We start from the raw sequence: 16,862 nt of genomic DNA, 5'->3' as shown, positions 1-16,862 counted from the left end.
CACACGTAGTCCCACTCGTCTGCTGAGCGCGGGGTCACAAACACCTTCACGTCGTGCTACCAGCCCAGGAGCCCGGCGACGGGCGAGGTACGCTGTGCAGGGTGCTGCGCAGGGACGTGACGGACTAAACCCTGCGTTGGAGAGACTTCCTCAGAGGAAACACAGGCAGCTGGGGAGGGGTAAAAGGGCTGTCCCACGTAGCAGTCGGGGACGCTGCTTTGTGCCACGTAACACGGACACAAGCTCAGGGGCAGGGCAGTCACCAGGCAAAGTGGTTTCGCCAGTGGAGTCTGCTGCAAGGAGCACACCGTGACCTGCAAGGAGCAACCACGTCATGGGAGGTGGAGAAATACGGCAGGAAGGAGAAATGATGGACCAAGAGAGGGGAGGAGGGCATGGGGCTGGGCAGCCACGCAGCTCCTCCGCTCCTTGGTTTAGGTAGTGACCACACTGGGGAGGGCTTATGGCCGGGAAATCTCCTCTGGCAAAAGCTCCTTTATGAATGGGGACCAGCAGAATCCTCCCAGCCCACCAGACGTTCCCCTGCGAGCTTCCCCAGAGCTGGGTCACGGAGGATAAAGCTGCAGCGCTCTGCAGCCTCTCCCTTATCTCTGGGGAAAGCGTCTGCAAATACTCCTCTCCACCAGGAGTATCACATTTAGGACAACTACACTGTACATCACAAACTGCACATTGACATTTGGAAGCTTTTATCTAACGACAGAAACTGGGTTTCATTTGGGTGAAGATTTGTAACAACCAGAAGCAAAACCTTGCCCTCACTGACCGAATCCTGCTGATTGAATTCCAGTTGGTTCAGAATGCAGAAAGTGGTCTGATGTGTTTTCACACCAAATGTAATCTGCCCTGGCTTAAACAGACACAGAAGAAACCAAAGGTGTGAGCACTGCACGGAGAGACGGGAGACAGCACAGGTAGAAAAGGCTGCGCGCACACACACGTGCACACGCGCACACACACACACAATGTTGGGTCTCTCCACAGGCAACTGCACGGTATTTTTAGAGCAATTCAGGTGAAGCTTTTACACAAAGAGGTTTTATCATTTGCAAAACATGTAACCGTGCTCCAAACGGGCTGAACTCCAGCCTGGAGGAAAGATTCAGGACACACAGTAGCGCAAATACACCGATCACACACACACACATAGATGTGTGTGTGTATATATATGTATAAAAACATACATATATGAAAGTATACACACAGGCGCACGCAGACAAAGGTAGATTAGTGCCAGCACACTCAAAGCAGCCCATTTCAAATCCACCCGAAAGCCAGGCTCTGGGTGAAAGAGACCCTGCTGCTGAGCCACCAGCACCCGCCTCGGAACAGGCACTAACTGCCGGCGGTTCTGCGCCCTGTGCTGCGCGGGAGGGGAAGCCAGATGATCCCAGTGGTGCCTGGCGGCCCTGCGATCCCGGGATCCCACACAGACGGCACCAGCAGCGCAGCGATAGCTGTACGCAGTGCCTCGTCCTGCTCCTTCCCATTTTCTGCCTCTGTATATTCCCACTAAGGCAACGTGTCCCCAGCTCATTGCTCCGGCCGCTCTCCTCAAGGACATGCCCAGAGCAGAAAGTGGATCAAGCCGGTCGTCTGCAATATTTCCGGAGCGACCGTTGCCCAAGAGCAGTGGCTGTGACGGCACAGCCTTGCTCCTGGCACGGGCTGTGCACGCGACGTCCCGCAGGTGACAACACAGGAGTCATTTCTTTATCATTCAGCCGCTCCTTGTGCCCCCCAAAACCGGGCACATACCCGCCGGCAGCCGAGACACGGCGCGGGCGGATGGGGCGGTCGGCAAGCCGGCGACGGCACGGCGATGAAAAGCACGCCGGTTCGTAACGTGGTCGCAGAGGGAGGAAGCCGACGTTCCTGGCCCGTGTAGGTCAGCGCAGCCCCGCTAACGGCACTGGCAGCTTTCATCAGCGGAGCCCACGGCTTTTTTCTTCATTGCAAAACTTGCGGCCATAACATGAATGCTGATTTTCAACCCGGCTGCACCGCTTGGATCACGTTTATTAAAGTCTTTGAGTTTCCATTAAAAGCTGTGTTTTTGTAGGATTTATAAATCAGCTCACAAGCCTAGAATTTGGCACGGAAAGCTATGGGCTAGAATTGATTTTTTTTTAATGAAATGATTTGGGGACATTTCTAAGTTTTTCAGAATGTGGTAATTACGAAGAAATGTGATTATAGCTGTCTCTTTGTGCTACTATCATTTCCTAACACACTATAATTTGTTAACTTTTTTTTTTCTGAGATAGAAGATGCTTCTATTTTTAGTGGGAAGCAAAATTACTTTTCTGGAGGAAAAAGTACTTCATAGTAAAATTATCCACTAAAAATCCTAGCTTGTAATTTTAGCAATTTGGTTAAAACTACCTCATATCTGGCAACTTTTCCTTTAAGATCAATGAGATACTAGCATGAGTAAAGCCAAGTCCTCATCTGCCCATCTGAAATAACTGGGTAGATCACAGAGGGGAGGTGATCAACAATCATTTGTCAGTGCTCAGGTTTTCTAAGAAGTCCGTAGTGATTAGGCAAATGAGTGCTGGCAGGAGCTCCATCACACCTTTATTCTCCAAGAGAGCAATTGATAAGAGTTTTGCTATTAACTTCCCTGACTACTGACTTCAGGTTTCCGTGGTCCAAGCCCGTGTTTCTTGGTTTTAGATGGCCATCCTGGACACTCTGCAGCGATTCTGTATTTGCAGTCTTCCTTTTTCTTGGGCAAGTTTTAGTCAAAGGTACTTTAATGATGCTTTCTGTGGTTCAATTCCTTTTTATTATCTGGGTGACATCCAGTCAGACCGTTTCCAGTGACCTCTGTTTTGCAGTTTCTAATTTTATGTGAAGTCTTTGGTAGAATTTAGAACTTCCTTTAATAGATGTGAATCTGCTGGCTTTAAAAATTCAGGACATCTAATAGAAATTGATTTTTATGATGTCTGTAGAAACCAGCAACACCTGGGCTCTAGCTGCAGTGCTGTTCTTTGGTAGGGAGTGAGGGTGGAATGAAGAGCTCTGCAAGCGCAAGGTGAGAATCTTCCATTTGCTCATGACATACCAGTGCGGCAGCCTCGTGCTTTATACAGGGTATTTTTCACGTACTTTTGCTGCCTTTTGTAAAAGGGAGATATATTCCTACATTCGTGCACAATGCAGAAACTCAAATATACCGCTGGCATTGAAGAGTGGTTCTGTGAACGGTCCTACCGAATGCCCTCTGAGCCACACAGCTCTTCAGCATTTGAGAAATCTGGTCTCTAACTCAAGCAATGAGAGCTCCGATGTGAAAACACAGGTATGGAGGTAAGTGTGTATCTATTTATCTGCTTTGAAAAGTGTTGGTGCAGTAATTCTGAGGCACAATTTCATTTCAGTTCATGTACGATACTCCTTGGTAACTTGCAGCGTCGTTCTTACTTGCTGCTGCACATGTCATGAGAATAAAGGCAAAAACCTACTTGTAGGAGCTGATAAGCAAGGGTCAAATCTTGGCTTCACTTAAACCGATAGTAAAAAAATCCCTTGACTTCAACGGGGCCAGCATTTCAGCCAGGCTGACTTTGCGAGCTCACTCACACGGGAAGAGCATTTACTTGTAGCGAGGTGTTGGTGGTTAAACGCTTGCACCGAGATGCAGGAGCCTGCTCCTCAGCCCCCGAGGTGCAGGGCCGTTCTCCTGGGCCTCGCACAAGGACAAAGCTCAGCCCCACCAGCTCCTGCAGGCGGCCGGGGCGGGCGTTGTGGGCACAGGGCTGCGAGGGCTTTGATCACCGAGTCCCTGAGTCCAGCCGCAAACACCCAGGCACGTAACCGCTTAGATAGCCGATCAAGCGCCATTTTAACAGTAATCAGATTTCTTTGTCCCATTAGTCTTACTGGGAAGCTATTCCGAAATGTCACTGATCTGATGTTAGAAAGCTCATTTCCAGCCTGGATGCATTCATGGCCAGTTCAGCCTCTTGCGTTCTTGTGCCAGCTCTGTCATCTAACTCAAATAGCTCTTCTCCCTGCTAGTGTTTACCCCGTGGCATTTATAGATGGCAGCCATACTCCCTCTCAGCATTCATTTGCTAGGTAAAACAAGCCAAGCTTTTTTTTTCAGTCTCTTCTCATACTCTCCCCTTTATCCTCCCACTTGCTTTTGCTTGCATGTGTTCCAGTCTGAGCGCTCCACTAGCGCAACTAACCGGTCCCGTATACACCAGGAGGATTTTAATGCCTTCACTCCTACTTATCTCTCAGCAACTTCAAAGTTTTCTCCTTCAGGACATGCGTAGGGGTGTGAGCAGTGGCCAAATGTCTGTCTGGCGGAGGGGAAATGAGGAGGTGAGATACCTTCGCCCGGTCCCAGGCGAGATGCAGGAAGGATCGGCGCTGCTCCCTTCCTGTGAAGACAAACCTGTCGCACAAACCGCGCTCCTCAGCGCAATGCTGGACCTTGTAGCGTCTGCTATCCACCATCCCCGCCCACCCTGCTTCCCCCGCGAAGCGCCCGCTGCGTGCACTGAGACCAGCAGCGGGGTCAGTAAATGCAGCCAACAGCGCGGTGCCCCGCGGAGCCGGTGCAGGGCTGGGAGAGGGAAGCAGAGGCAGCGGGAAGGAAAAGAGAAAGGATACGTGTATGGTTGGGTGAGAAAAGAGAATGGGAAAATGGGTACGGGAGGAAGCGGGAAAGATAATAGAGTGGAGAGAACAGCAAGGGAAGAGGAGAGAAAAGTCAGAATAAGACACAGAAAGAGAGAAGACAAAAGGGGGGGAGCACACGAGGGAGAAAGCCTTCTCAACCTGGAGTCGAGCTGCATCTCCCCGTTGCCCTGTCTTTGTGCCTTGGCCCAAGCTGTCTCTCTGAAAGAAGTGGTAGAGGAATGGCTCCAGTCCATCGCCTCAAGGCATCATCTCCTTTGAGCACAGGATAATACATCCAGGGCTCTGGCTCAGCAGTTCAGAGATTCCTCTGCCATTTTCTTTTCATTTTGCATCTGTGCTGGTTCCTTTGTGACCCCAGCTGGCACTAGAAAGAAATGAATCCTCCAAGTACAACTTGTGCACATTTCCCTGCAGAAAGTGGGAATTGCACCAGGCAAACTGATTTGGAAATGGAACTCGTTAAGACAACCATTAGGGGCTTTATATGCTCTTTTGTCTGTCTTGGCTGGAGAACTGCATAGACAGAAGCAGCATATTTTTGTCCATCCTCAGCTCTTCAATACTGCAAAGCAATTCTCATGAATAAGTAAGATGGTGGGAGATCTAAAGGAAAAGTCAGGCCATATATTTTGGTAAGTGCCCTGAAAATACCAGATCCATTGTTTTTTCTTTTTTAAGTGTCAGGACAACCTGCTGAACGACTCCTGAGAGCCCGTACTGCAGCAAGGCAAGCAGCTTCCAGGTTAGTCCAAATGCATCACTTGGGTTTTAAACCTTTGTGGCAGCTTAACATTTGAAGTACCTCTGTGACAAGATGGCACTGCAAGCTAGGAAATCAAGATAGGTGCTTGCTTTGACCTTTTCTGAATTTATTTAAATTACTGCAATTAGTGGTCCAGACCCACACTCAGGGTGTTCCTCCTAAATTTGACATCATGAGCATTTGCACTTTCAATTCGGGGAGCAAAAATGTGTCACGCAAGGGGACCATCTACATCGGAAAACATATTTACACATCTGTCTAAACTTTTCTCTGAGAAGTCTCTGGAGCCAGCCTTTGTATTACATTTTAATGAGATTTTCTTTTAATAACCAAGAAATGACTCACAGGAGCACATGTAAAAATATTTTTGCATACACTGTCTTGTAGAATAGTGTCTTTTTTGCGTTAATCTTGTATTCATGGCTTTCCAGTTAGCAGAGCTATGTTTGGATTAAGGTGACACCGCCTGCAAGTACCATCGTTTTTAGAGATGACAGCCTCGATGAAGTCAATTGCATTTCGTTTTTCCTCTGCTCTCTGCCCTTTGCCTCACCTTGGCTCTAAAGGAAGAGCTGTCTTACCATTGACCACCTGTAAACCTATTGCTGTGGTGAATTGAGTAACAGTGCAGCCCAGGAATGGTCCTAGGGAATCGATAGCAACATGGGATAAGTAAGGTACTCCTGGATGTTGGAGCAAGACAGTCTGCATAGCTCTGCTGGAGAGCCAGAAGTAACAGCAGAGCTCTCGGAACGCGCCTGGATGAGGACGGTGCTCAGAAGCACCCTCGATCCCTTCTTGCATCTATCCACTTTGTGTCAGCAGAAAATTTGTGTGTCTGCTGATCCGGGAAACAACGATGCAGCGAAGTTAGATTACTGACTTAATGCTTCATTGACTTACTTTTGTTATATTAATGGATAATTACAATTACCTAGTTATTTATCTTTTCTGAGAAGCAAACATACCTTATAGGTGCTAAGACAGCGAGTTTTACTGACCCAGACAGGCACGTGCTGAAATTCCAGTTACCACGCACAGAGATTACGGAGACACACGCAGGGGAACGCAGACTTTCTGTGTCTGTTAGAGCTGCGATGTCGGGAACTGCTACTCTGGGTTTTTAAATAATGCTGGCAGATAACAGGATCCGACAGGCATTGCTTTGGCCGATTTCCTTGAACTGATAAGAACATTGCTACAGTGGGGTGGGATAATATCTACCTTAGTGGAGCTGTTTCCATCCAGATTGCTGGTAAAGAAGCGTGAAGTCACACCACATGAGAGAGTGTGGTAGCTTGGATTGGAAAAACAATGTACACTGCCGCTACCTTGAGATATATCTGGGAAGAAAACAAGTAATCACAAAATACTTTGGAAGCCATAACAATTCTTAGGAAACTGAAAACATGCTAGAGACAACCTAGTTTAGAAAACTTTGTTTAGAGTACTGGGTGTTATAAAACACCTCCAGATAAAATCTATCCTGCATTGTCGTGGTGTGAAGCTCTTGACTATTAGCATTAAGTATAAGATAAAAAATTAAAATATTTAATTAATACAGCGTTATCTTTTTGAAGATCTTAAAAAAATTCCTGACAGCTGCTTAGCAGGTAAGGGAAGAAATGCAAAACTCGGGAAATGCATGATCTGCAACACACTTTCTTCCTTAGTTTAAACACATGTAAGAAATACTGATGAGAATAACCCTTGTAGTTATGAAACAAATAATTAAAACTTTTTTTGTTACAAAAACTCTTAGAAATCAAGATGCTGTAACTATACCAAGGAGTCCAAACTATTTTACATAGCTTTTTGTGCAAAGGCTTAGAAAAAAAGAAAGCTGCAGCACTGAAAGGCAAACTTGGGCAGTCACATTGTTATGCTTAGAGACATTTTATCTATTTCCCCACTCTAACTTATGAACACATTTACCGAACAAAATAATTTACCAAGGAAGGCATCATATTTATACTGGCAGTTCTAATGAAAACATCAATCCCAATCTGGTTCCAGCTTAATAACAAATTGATAAATATTTCAAAGTACCATCAGAAGAAAGGATGAAAAATTTAAACCGAAGCAGCATCATTTAAACAGCCAAGCCCTGTAAGGAGTAAATGAATGGGTTAGTTTTAATAAACCATGGGCTTAAATTCTAGGCAGAAAGGTTAGTTATAGGAAACACCTTCACATGGAAAGGGTAAGGAAGTGCTGGAGTGGCTGCTTGTGCCCATCACCAGAGATCTTTAATGAAGCTTGGCAGCAGATGGGTGAGGAAGGACACGGACCTGGCCGGCACTGTCTGCGGTGTCTCTCCTTGCCCTCTGCGTTTGCATTCCTGTGAACATGCATTTTGCTTTGCTGACATCTTGTGGAGATCTAGATTTAGCTTAATTTACTGCAAAATATTCTGTTTCAAATAAGTGGTTTTATCTGTAGGGTGTCCATTACATAAGCGCTGTGGCACACAGCTGGGAGAGGAAACCGCGCACGCACATGCATATCTGACCGAGCATTTATTTTCTGCTGAAACACGCCGAGCAATTTTTGAGGTCAGCTCTGTTTTGTGGCAAGTGTAGAGCCTCTTAGTTCTAGCTATTTTCCAAGGTTATTGCTAGCAAAGTGTCTCGGATCAGGATGTGATTCCAGAACTAAAGTCTTTGCATTCAACTTCTTTCAGCCAGCCACCGCCCAGCCCAGCAGCCAGGCTGCCAGGACTTTGCCATCTCTCCTAACTATAACTGTGATATTTGCAATAGAATTAACAAGAAACAGATATCTCTTGGGGTCTGCAAATAAGAACTGGGGCTGGAACCCAAACACGGCGATCAGTGTACGTCCGTGGCAAACACAGCTGCTCGCACATAGCCTTGAACCTGCTAACGAGGGATCGGCAGCTCACCGGAGGAGCAGAGCGCATCCACCCTTCTCACAGCCTGCGGTCCCAGTTAAATACAGACACCTGAATCCATCCCTTTCTGCTTTGTCGGCGAGTGTTGATGGCTGAGTCACACCAGCTCTCAGCTCTGCCTTCCACCTTCCCTCCTCTGTCACGGCCTCGCTCGGCTGCGGGCAAGAAGGACCGGCTTGCAGAAGAAAGAGGCACAGTCCGGTGCCTTTGCTGCGAGATAAGAGGGCACGTGCCGATGGTTACCGTGAGCCAGCTGACACCTTACAAGTTCACACCCCGCTTATCTGGCCGTAGCTTGTTCTGTGCACCCAGAATGAGTGGAAGGAAAAGTCTACCAGACTGCCCTACTAAGCACAGTGCTGAATTAATGAATCTGAGCTCGTACGCAAGTCTGCATCACCAAAAATCTTTTCTTCCTTCATTGCATGCAGCACCATGCACTCAGAATTACTCCTTCTACACAGTCCCATTTGGTCGATACTTAAGTACCCACCCAGGCTGTTTTACCTTGATAGCACAGTCCATTTTCTACACATTTATTCATGAAGCTCTTATAACTGCTGGCTGGAAATACATCAAATTCAAATCTAATGCTATTCCAGTTAAAAAAACCAAACAAACCAAAAAAGCCCACAACCCACAAAAACCCCTCTCTTCCCAAAGATAAGAATTTTATTCTGCTCTGAACAGTAAGCAAAGACTTAAATGCCTAAAAGAAAGGGAACGGTTTAAATTAAAACAAAGCAAAAAACCTGCAAAGGTTATGTTAATCTTAACATGGGGAGATCAGTCCTGTGAAGGGACCCTTGATGGCAGCAACCTGCCGTGAGCCCTTCAAGCCTGAGGCTGCGCTCCAGTGGAAGACGCGTGAGGTCTGGATGAAGGCCAGAACGCTCTATCGCTTGAAAGACTGAGCTTCTGCTCCGAGCCAGGGCTGTGGGGTGACACAAAGAGCATCGGTCCCCATCCTGCAGAGGCAGTGTAGTGTGGAAACTGGGCACAAGGCCAACCGTGAAGAAAGGGAATAAGTAAGCATTCTGCAGTAAATACAAACCTGGAAATCTGGAGCTGCAAAATGGAACTGTTTTCTTCTTCTTTTTGTGTGGATCTTCTCCACCCATACAGACTGTCAGTGGGGTGGCTGAAGACTCCAAACAGGAGGGTTCACTCTGCCACCTCCTACTACACATCATCTGCAGATCATTTCTCTACATGTCTTGTCTAGGCTGCGGGATCCATGATGCTCTATTTGTATCGAGCTTTGCTTAGATCTTGGCTCTCAGCATAGGATTCACTCATACCAGAAAGTTTTTAAGACCTTGATAAGATCTCAAGCATCACTTCAGCCCATAACCAAGTCTTTGTGAAAGTCCTGAAAAGAAGTCTCTGCTGCTCTCCAGTGCTACCGCCTTCTTTTCCCTTCTGTCCCCATCTCCTTGAATTAAACAACCTGCACTTCAAAATCTTTTTCTGGAGGCAATGTGCCATTCTCAAGCTGGGGAGGGCCATTTTGATTTCAGGCTTGTTTGGGAAAGTCTGCTCTCAGATCCATGTGCTGTGGTTAAGCTCTCCCAGCATGGGTGGTTTTCTTTCCCACTGGCTGCTGGGCAGAGTGTGTGTTTTGCTGCCATATCCTTCATCCACAAAAGCAAAAGAGTCTAAGGGCTGCCCAGGGGGTTCCCCTTCCTTATCATCTTCCTCACACATATGTACGGATTATCAGCATCAGAAGAGCTGAAGACATAAAGACCAAAAACATCCTCCAGAAATAAATTAATAGGCTGGAAGAAATTACTGCCTTTGGAAGCTAGGAATCTGCATATGTGACTCTCTTCAGAAACACCACCACCACTACTCTAACAAGAGTAAACAAGCAAAATAACAACAGTGGTGATTCAGGTTAGCCATAACGTTACGACCCATATAGGGCTGGATACTGCAGTCGACGTTCAGGTGGAATTCCTGCCAAAGTCTATGGGATTACATGGGATTATATTAATTGGGCAAGTACATCTGCATAGTGTTCTGCTCTTAATCCCCATACAAAACTCCAGGTGAAGGTTGAAACCCCTGTTACCTCCATGTAATACTGCTACTGTCCTTCAGCATCCTCTGCAACGCAAAAATGCACACATGCACTCATATATACCCGTGTTGTTCTTGCCATCCAGCCACGCTCTGAGTGTCTGTTTCTTATCTGTGATCTTGGCTCAGTATCTACCTCACCATTTTCTCCTGGGGAAGATGCCTGCCGGCACCTTTTGCTGCCTTTCTGCTCTATGGAAGTGAAAGGCTGAAAACAGCATTGGTAAGGCCAAAGCTGGGAAAGTTCCTGATGGGTAGAAAGTTTCAGTAGGAGAATGTACTAGAGGACAGTCAGAATTTGGCAGGGAGCTTTCAGAAGCCCTTGTCTAGAATTTGTAAATGACCTCCTAAAACAAAGACCAAAACTTGAAACAATGCTGATACCTGCAGACAATTTATAATGAGATGAAGATGGAGCAGTGTGATTTCTAACTTCTTAGTCTGCCTCTGCAAGCTCAGAGAGCAGAGTTTTTCAAGGGGGAGGCAGGAAGAAAACTGTTCTTGTGACCTCCAGAAAGAGATGGCTGATCCCACTCAGCTGTAGCTTCCTAAGTGATAAAATTTCTATTGCTACAGGGACTGCAGAAAGAAAGAATGAAGAAAGAAGAAGAAAGAAGAAAGAAGAAAGAAGAAAGAAGAAAGAAGAAAGAAGAAAGAAGAAAGAAGAAAGAAGAAAGAAAAAGGGCCAGTCTCTGCATCCCCATCACCGACTGAGATGAATGGGAAGGAAACATCAAATTTCTTTCTAGAGAAGCCCATACACCACCACTGACCTGGTGCTGTTCGGGATTGCAAGGACCTGGTACTTCAGGTTTTTTACAAACTGAGCTGACACAAAGCAGAAACGCCACAAGGGCAAGAATCAAATTCACTGTCATTGCCCAAGGACCAGAAGAGATCCCAGGTTCAGTGCAGCTGAAGCATGTGATCCCTCAGGTATTTATGACATATCCAGGAATTCAGCCACCCCCCAAATATTTTTTTTTCTCAAGTACTTAAGGATCATGTGGCATCAGGACCTCTGGGGTAGGTGGCTGCACCTGAAAGGAATGTGAAGAACATTGTATAGGGAGATGCAATGCCCACAAAGACAGAACCTGCAAGGACAGTCCTGGGCTACCCATGTCTTCAAACCTAATGCCTTTCTCTCTGTGGCTGAGGAGGAAAGTCAGCTGCCTATGTTAACTTTGAAGGGTGAGAGTATGCTTTCTCAGCATTGGCCTTTTTTCAGACTTCTTTCAGTGTCAGACTGGGATACCATCAGGTTGATTGGGAAGTCTCCATTAATGGTAAAATATGGAGAAAAAAGAAGCGAGGGATTTTTGTTCCCTTGTCTGAAAGGAGAAGCTCAATTACTCCAGTCAGGAACTCCCAACCTCAGCAATATTCCTTTCCTTATTTTGAAATTTGTAAGTTGTGCCTCTAAAGCAGGCTGGGTTACACATACATTAACTAGAAAAGCACAGAAATAAATGAGGTGTAGCAGGCTTCGTAAATAGACGGATAAAGTGCCAATCTGAAAGAAATGGATTGCTGAAAAGTTCAGAACATTTTTCCATGCCAGCGGCTGTGATCTGCTGTCTCGGAACTCAGAGCCTCAGTGCTGCTGAGATGTGCCCCAGTTGCCTTTTGCATGTTCATGTTCTGGCTCTTCAAATGATGTTGAAATGACAAATTTCAGGCCAAATTGTGCTGGAAACTAGCCAAGCATCAGACGAGCCTTCTTTGGCAACACTTTCATACATTTCTTACCCAAATGGGCAGCTTAAGCAAGAGCCCGCAAAGCTAAAATTCAAAAATAAGAGGCAATGGGAGGAGGTCCAAGGCTGATTTTTTTTCCCCCATCTTGTAGCTGTCAGAAGAAGGAATGCTCTAGTATAGGCCTGAGTGGTCTAAATACGAGTTTAGTCAATGGTGTTCAGCAGACAGCCCCTGATGTGTGATGCGTCATCGCAGGAAACCATGCCCCTGATATGAGGACTGAAGTCGTGGAGCCTTGAGAGAAGCTCCTTGACTAAATTCCAGCTGTACCCAGGTAGTAATATTGTTGGCTTGGTGGCAGAGGCTCCTTCCAGGTGCCTCCTGGGCAAGGAAATCCAGAACAAAGGAAGATTCCAGCCATGCCACCTTGAGACAGCACAGAAGCCAGGTCAGAGCCAGCAACAAGTGGCTGGGCCTCAGGCTTTTCGACTAGAAAGCAGAAAGAGAAAGGGCATGCAGGACTGGGAAAGCAGAGCTGCTAGGCCAACCTCGGCCTGTTTCAGGAGCTTATATTTAATTGGTCTTACAGTTTCAGATGTTTAAAGAGAAGTGAAGAAGCAAGGTGCAGTCAGAAGGTGGCAAACCCCGAGGAGATCCCCACTAGAGACAGACTGGAGGAAACAAGAAGGAAGTAAAGCCATCTCCTGTCTGGCATCCTGTCTGATATTGGCCATAGAGGAATGAAGAAGAATGACAGCGTTAAAAAGGAGATCACGTCCTCCAAAGTTTAGCCAATCCGTCAGGAAAAGCTGTCCTCCATAGCACTGGCAGAAGATAGAAAGAAGCAAGAAATGTGATCTCAGTATGACTTTTTTTTGATCTTAAAGAGCCTTCCTCTTCCTCTCTCCTGCTTTCATCAGCTCCTGTGAAGAAAATTCACACCAGCTGTCAAGATGACAGAGATTGGTCTGCACAAAGAAGAAAGTGGCAATGAATAGGATGCCTCAAATCACAAACTGCAACATAGACAAAAATAAAACCTTATGATTGACCCAGTCAATCCCATTCCTCAAGCGAAATAAGTCGTCTTCTGAAAGTTTCACAAAGGGAAAACTCTGTACTGCAAATGGAATGCAGCCGATTTAAAAAACATGGAGTTGATGTATTCCATGCAGCGTATTTCTTGCCTAGGTATATCCTGTATTGTGTTTAAGTAAACTTTCATATATAAAGCAGCTTAAATCAGTTTTATCCTGTACCTGTTAAGTGCTAAAGATCATGGTATTCAGGGGAAGAACAGAGGTGTCGTTATTTCTGAGGCTCAACAACGCATGTTATACATCACAGAAGCTTATATTTCCCCAACATACAGGAATACGAGTCTATATTTGATTAACATAAAAAGACCCTTACCAGAAAGTGAGTAATCTGCATTAGTCATCCTCATGGCTGGAGTATAAGACACACTTGGCATGTCATGGCCCTTCTCCTTCTGTTTCCGTCGATACCACACAAACAGTGCCAGCAAGACCATAATAATTAGAAGGAGAATAATAATTCCAATGATTGCTCCCACTGAGTGCCTCTCTGATCCAAGAGCAGGGCTAATTTTAGTATAGGGATTTAATTCTTCCATCATAAGAGCCGCTGTTAAAAGTAATTCATAACACACTGTAAATTGACTCGTGCATTCCATTTTTTAAATACTACTTTTTTAAAGCAAGTACATCATTGCAGGGTCAGAGAGAGAAAGAGAGAGACATATAATAATATAGATCTTTTACAGATAGAATTTCACTGTACCTTGATCACATCGGATTCCTTTGAAGCCTGGACTGCAGTAGCAAGTACCTGTGACATGGTCACACGTAGCATTATTCATGCATTCACATAGTTGTTTGCAACCATAACCAAATGTTCCTGGTGAGCACTCTGGGAAGCCAAAGAAAAAGATTGGAAAGAATTCTACTTTTTGGGGGAACGAGTAAAACGCCTGCCATGGAAAATTTGGTAGAAAAGTCTCTCTGGTTTCAGTGTCTCTGGGATAACACTGTAGTGTTAGATTATTATTATTTTAAAGCAGGAGATAAATGTATTTCATGTACAATTTCGGGTATCACTTATCAAGCTGTAACTTTCTGGAAAAGTCATACAAGACTTCACAAGCATGAAACCAATAATATGTACAGAGACTTTAAAAGGCTTGACGTATATTACTAGTGTACAGAATTTAACAGGGCATGAGCTCAGAAGTTGTAGGCAACATCTTGAAAGAGCATAGCATTCTCCACCAGTTCTGCGTATTTTTTTAATGGGAGTAGTTGCAAAGAAAAGTTTTAATGTACCTTAAGATGAACACAATAGACTTTTACCAAACAAATCCTGCATGCTTTCATACTTATCCCTACTAGTGCCAGAAGATGAATTTTTCATTGTAGGTGGAATAACAGAATTCTGAATGGTTTGATGTGCTCTGCTTCTGTACTAGGATTCCTAATATAGAAGGAATTTCTATCCTGCCTTTGTATTTCTATCAGAGACAAAATGACTGAATGTCCAGCTGAGAAATTTATTCATATGATTACCATGATGGGCTGTTACAATAAATCTGTAGGCAGCTTACTATACTTCTTGAGGCACTGTTCAATAATAAATTGAAAGAAACAACTTCTGTCACATCCTACTTATTTCCATGGAGAAGACGCATTATTGAATGCATGCACACTTGCTGTGATTCTGCAGAATATGTATTGTTTGTTTTGAGATGTGACTTCTTGTGTGTCACTGTAAATGTTTTGCATGGCATGACGGTACCTTCCCAAAGTCACTCTCTAAGTAACTTCTAGTAGCTAAAATTTAATACTGAGTAATGAACAGTAGCCAGTATCTGTATAATGATTTGCAGTGCGTAGTAAAGTTGTATCTCTTTCTTTCATCTGCAGGTCCCCAAAAAAGGAAACACAAAATTATCACAATTAATGCTTATTCTAATATTAACCTGTAGCCTACTTAAAATGAATAAGGTCTAAATCTTTGGACTGCACTGCAGAAACAATGTTTGCATTTAGGCATTTCATCTGCAATGCGGTGTGACTGCCCGTTCAGCAGGATTTTGAGAAGGAAGGAGTGTTAATGAAGAGATGCTTTTAGATTAAGTAGTAGAAAACCAAAGAAATAAATACGTTGGTAGTTTGGATAGAAAAGAAAGCCTCAGGCTTTGTACAGAGGTGAAATTATAAATGTAGCTTCTTGTAGAAAATCTGCTATGAAGCAGTTCTACTATGGAACTTCTTAGTTTCCTATTTTATGATTGCAGTAAGGGTGTACACAAATTCACAATATATTGGCCACTTACAGAGTTACAGTGGTGCCACATATAATCCCCACATGAGCATGCAAATTTGGTCCTGAGATACATGCTTTGCTGAATGCAAGTATGTGCAAAAAGAGAATATGTTAATGAATTTAGTAATATGTGCAAATACTTTCATAAAGACCCATGTAGTAAGCTACTCTTAAGAAGCTTTCACTTGCAAATCTAGCAGGACTGTTACTGTATTACCTTACTGCCAAAAAATAGGAAGGAAACCCTGTGGAATTAATGCCCTGGTAAGGTGAGACGGATTTCACCCTGCGTTTAGAATCCAACTAAGCGTGTAAGAATTTTCTTTTGATTTACTATACTGGACAAACAAGTAATTATTCAACTACAGCACACAGAGTTTACTCTAATTCATTGTTCTTAAAAGAAGCCATTTGGCACGGCGTGTTAAATATGCCAGCAAAGCATTGACAACAATTACAGTAAGGTATGCCAGTACCCTTGCAAGGCAATTGAAGTTTATTGTTAACACTTGCTCACTACTCAAGTTAAACACAGATCCTTCTAAAAATGGCAAGCAACTTTTGTTTTCCTTGATCTGTTTTCATTGTAAAGATGAATCTTTATTTGGTCTATAGCTAACAACTTGTGCAAGAAAGCCCCAATATTCCTTGGAAGGCAGAGCTGGAAGGACTGCTTTCTTTTAATCTCCCTGTCTTCCTTTGTGCCTAGGGAAACCTGCTGCTGCTTCTTCCAACGAAGTTAGCAAGGCATGATGCGGTTTGTGTTTTTCTATTAATTAGGCACAAGTTGTTTGGGAAGGCTACAACCAGTCAGCGCTGAGTGCAGTGACTTGCTTTTATCTCACCTAACTTTGGGCTGGGAATGGAAAGGGCTGGTTTGCTTAAACAGACTGTCCAGCTTTCTAGAGATACTTTATTCTCCCTATGGATTATATAAGGTGCCTGAGGTTACTGTCTTGCTGATGTCAACACCTCATTTAAGAGCCTATTTCTGCAGAGAATTCTGAAATACAACCCTCCCCCAGAGAAATAGAAAAATGAAGCCATGTTGCTACTTACTTTGCTCGCATTGTTTGCCTGTAAATCCCGTCCTGCACGTGCACTGGCCAGTGATGTGGTCACAGTCCGCTCCGTTCTGACACTGGCAAACATTGGCACAGTTTTTTCCATAAAAAGCAGCTGGGCAACCTTTCAGGAATCAGAATAGGAAAGACTAAGAAATAAGCTGAAACACAAACTCAGATGCGTTATCAGCACAAAATATGTAGGCCTATAAATCTATGGATTTTCAGCCTCTGTATATTTAATAACATTTATTTGATCATCTAAATGCAGAGATACTACAACAGCCAATTTTCGTGAAGTAGGGTT

At 44.5% G+C, this 16,862-nt stretch overlaps 1 protein-coding gene across 2 annotated transcripts in view; it reads right to left on the bottom strand.

The window, feature by feature from the left end:
* Positions 1–16,862, bottom strand: part of MEGF11 (multiple EGF like domains 11) — a gene marked incomplete at its 3' end in the record, with an annotated part of 201,920 nt that overhangs the window by 15,775 nt on the left and 169,283 nt on the right. Inside the window, exons 15-18 of one of the 2 annotated variants that reach the window (XM_082005373.1) lie at positions 16,551–16,679; positions 13,950–14,078; positions 13,560–13,793; positions 6,671–6,789 (exon numbers count right to left, since the gene is read on the bottom strand). In XM_082005373.1, the coding sequence (XP_081861499.1) occupies positions 6,671–6,789; positions 13,560–13,793; positions 13,950–14,078; positions 16,551–16,679 (611 nt within the window). The remainder of the gene's footprint in view (positions 1–6,670; positions 6,790–13,559; positions 13,794–13,949; positions 14,079–16,550; positions 16,680–16,862) is intronic. The other variant, XM_082005374.1, reaches the window with a different exon arrangement.

The sequence above is a fragment of the Phaethon aethereus genome (assembly GCF_964289735.1).
Source record: "Phaethon aethereus genome assembly, chromosome: 12".
Taxonomy (NCBI): domain Eukaryota; kingdom Metazoa; phylum Chordata; class Aves; order Phaethontiformes; family Phaethontidae; genus Phaethon; species Phaethon aethereus.
Note: the sequence above shows the minus strand (reverse complement) of the source record. Positions and strands in the feature narration are given on the sequence as shown.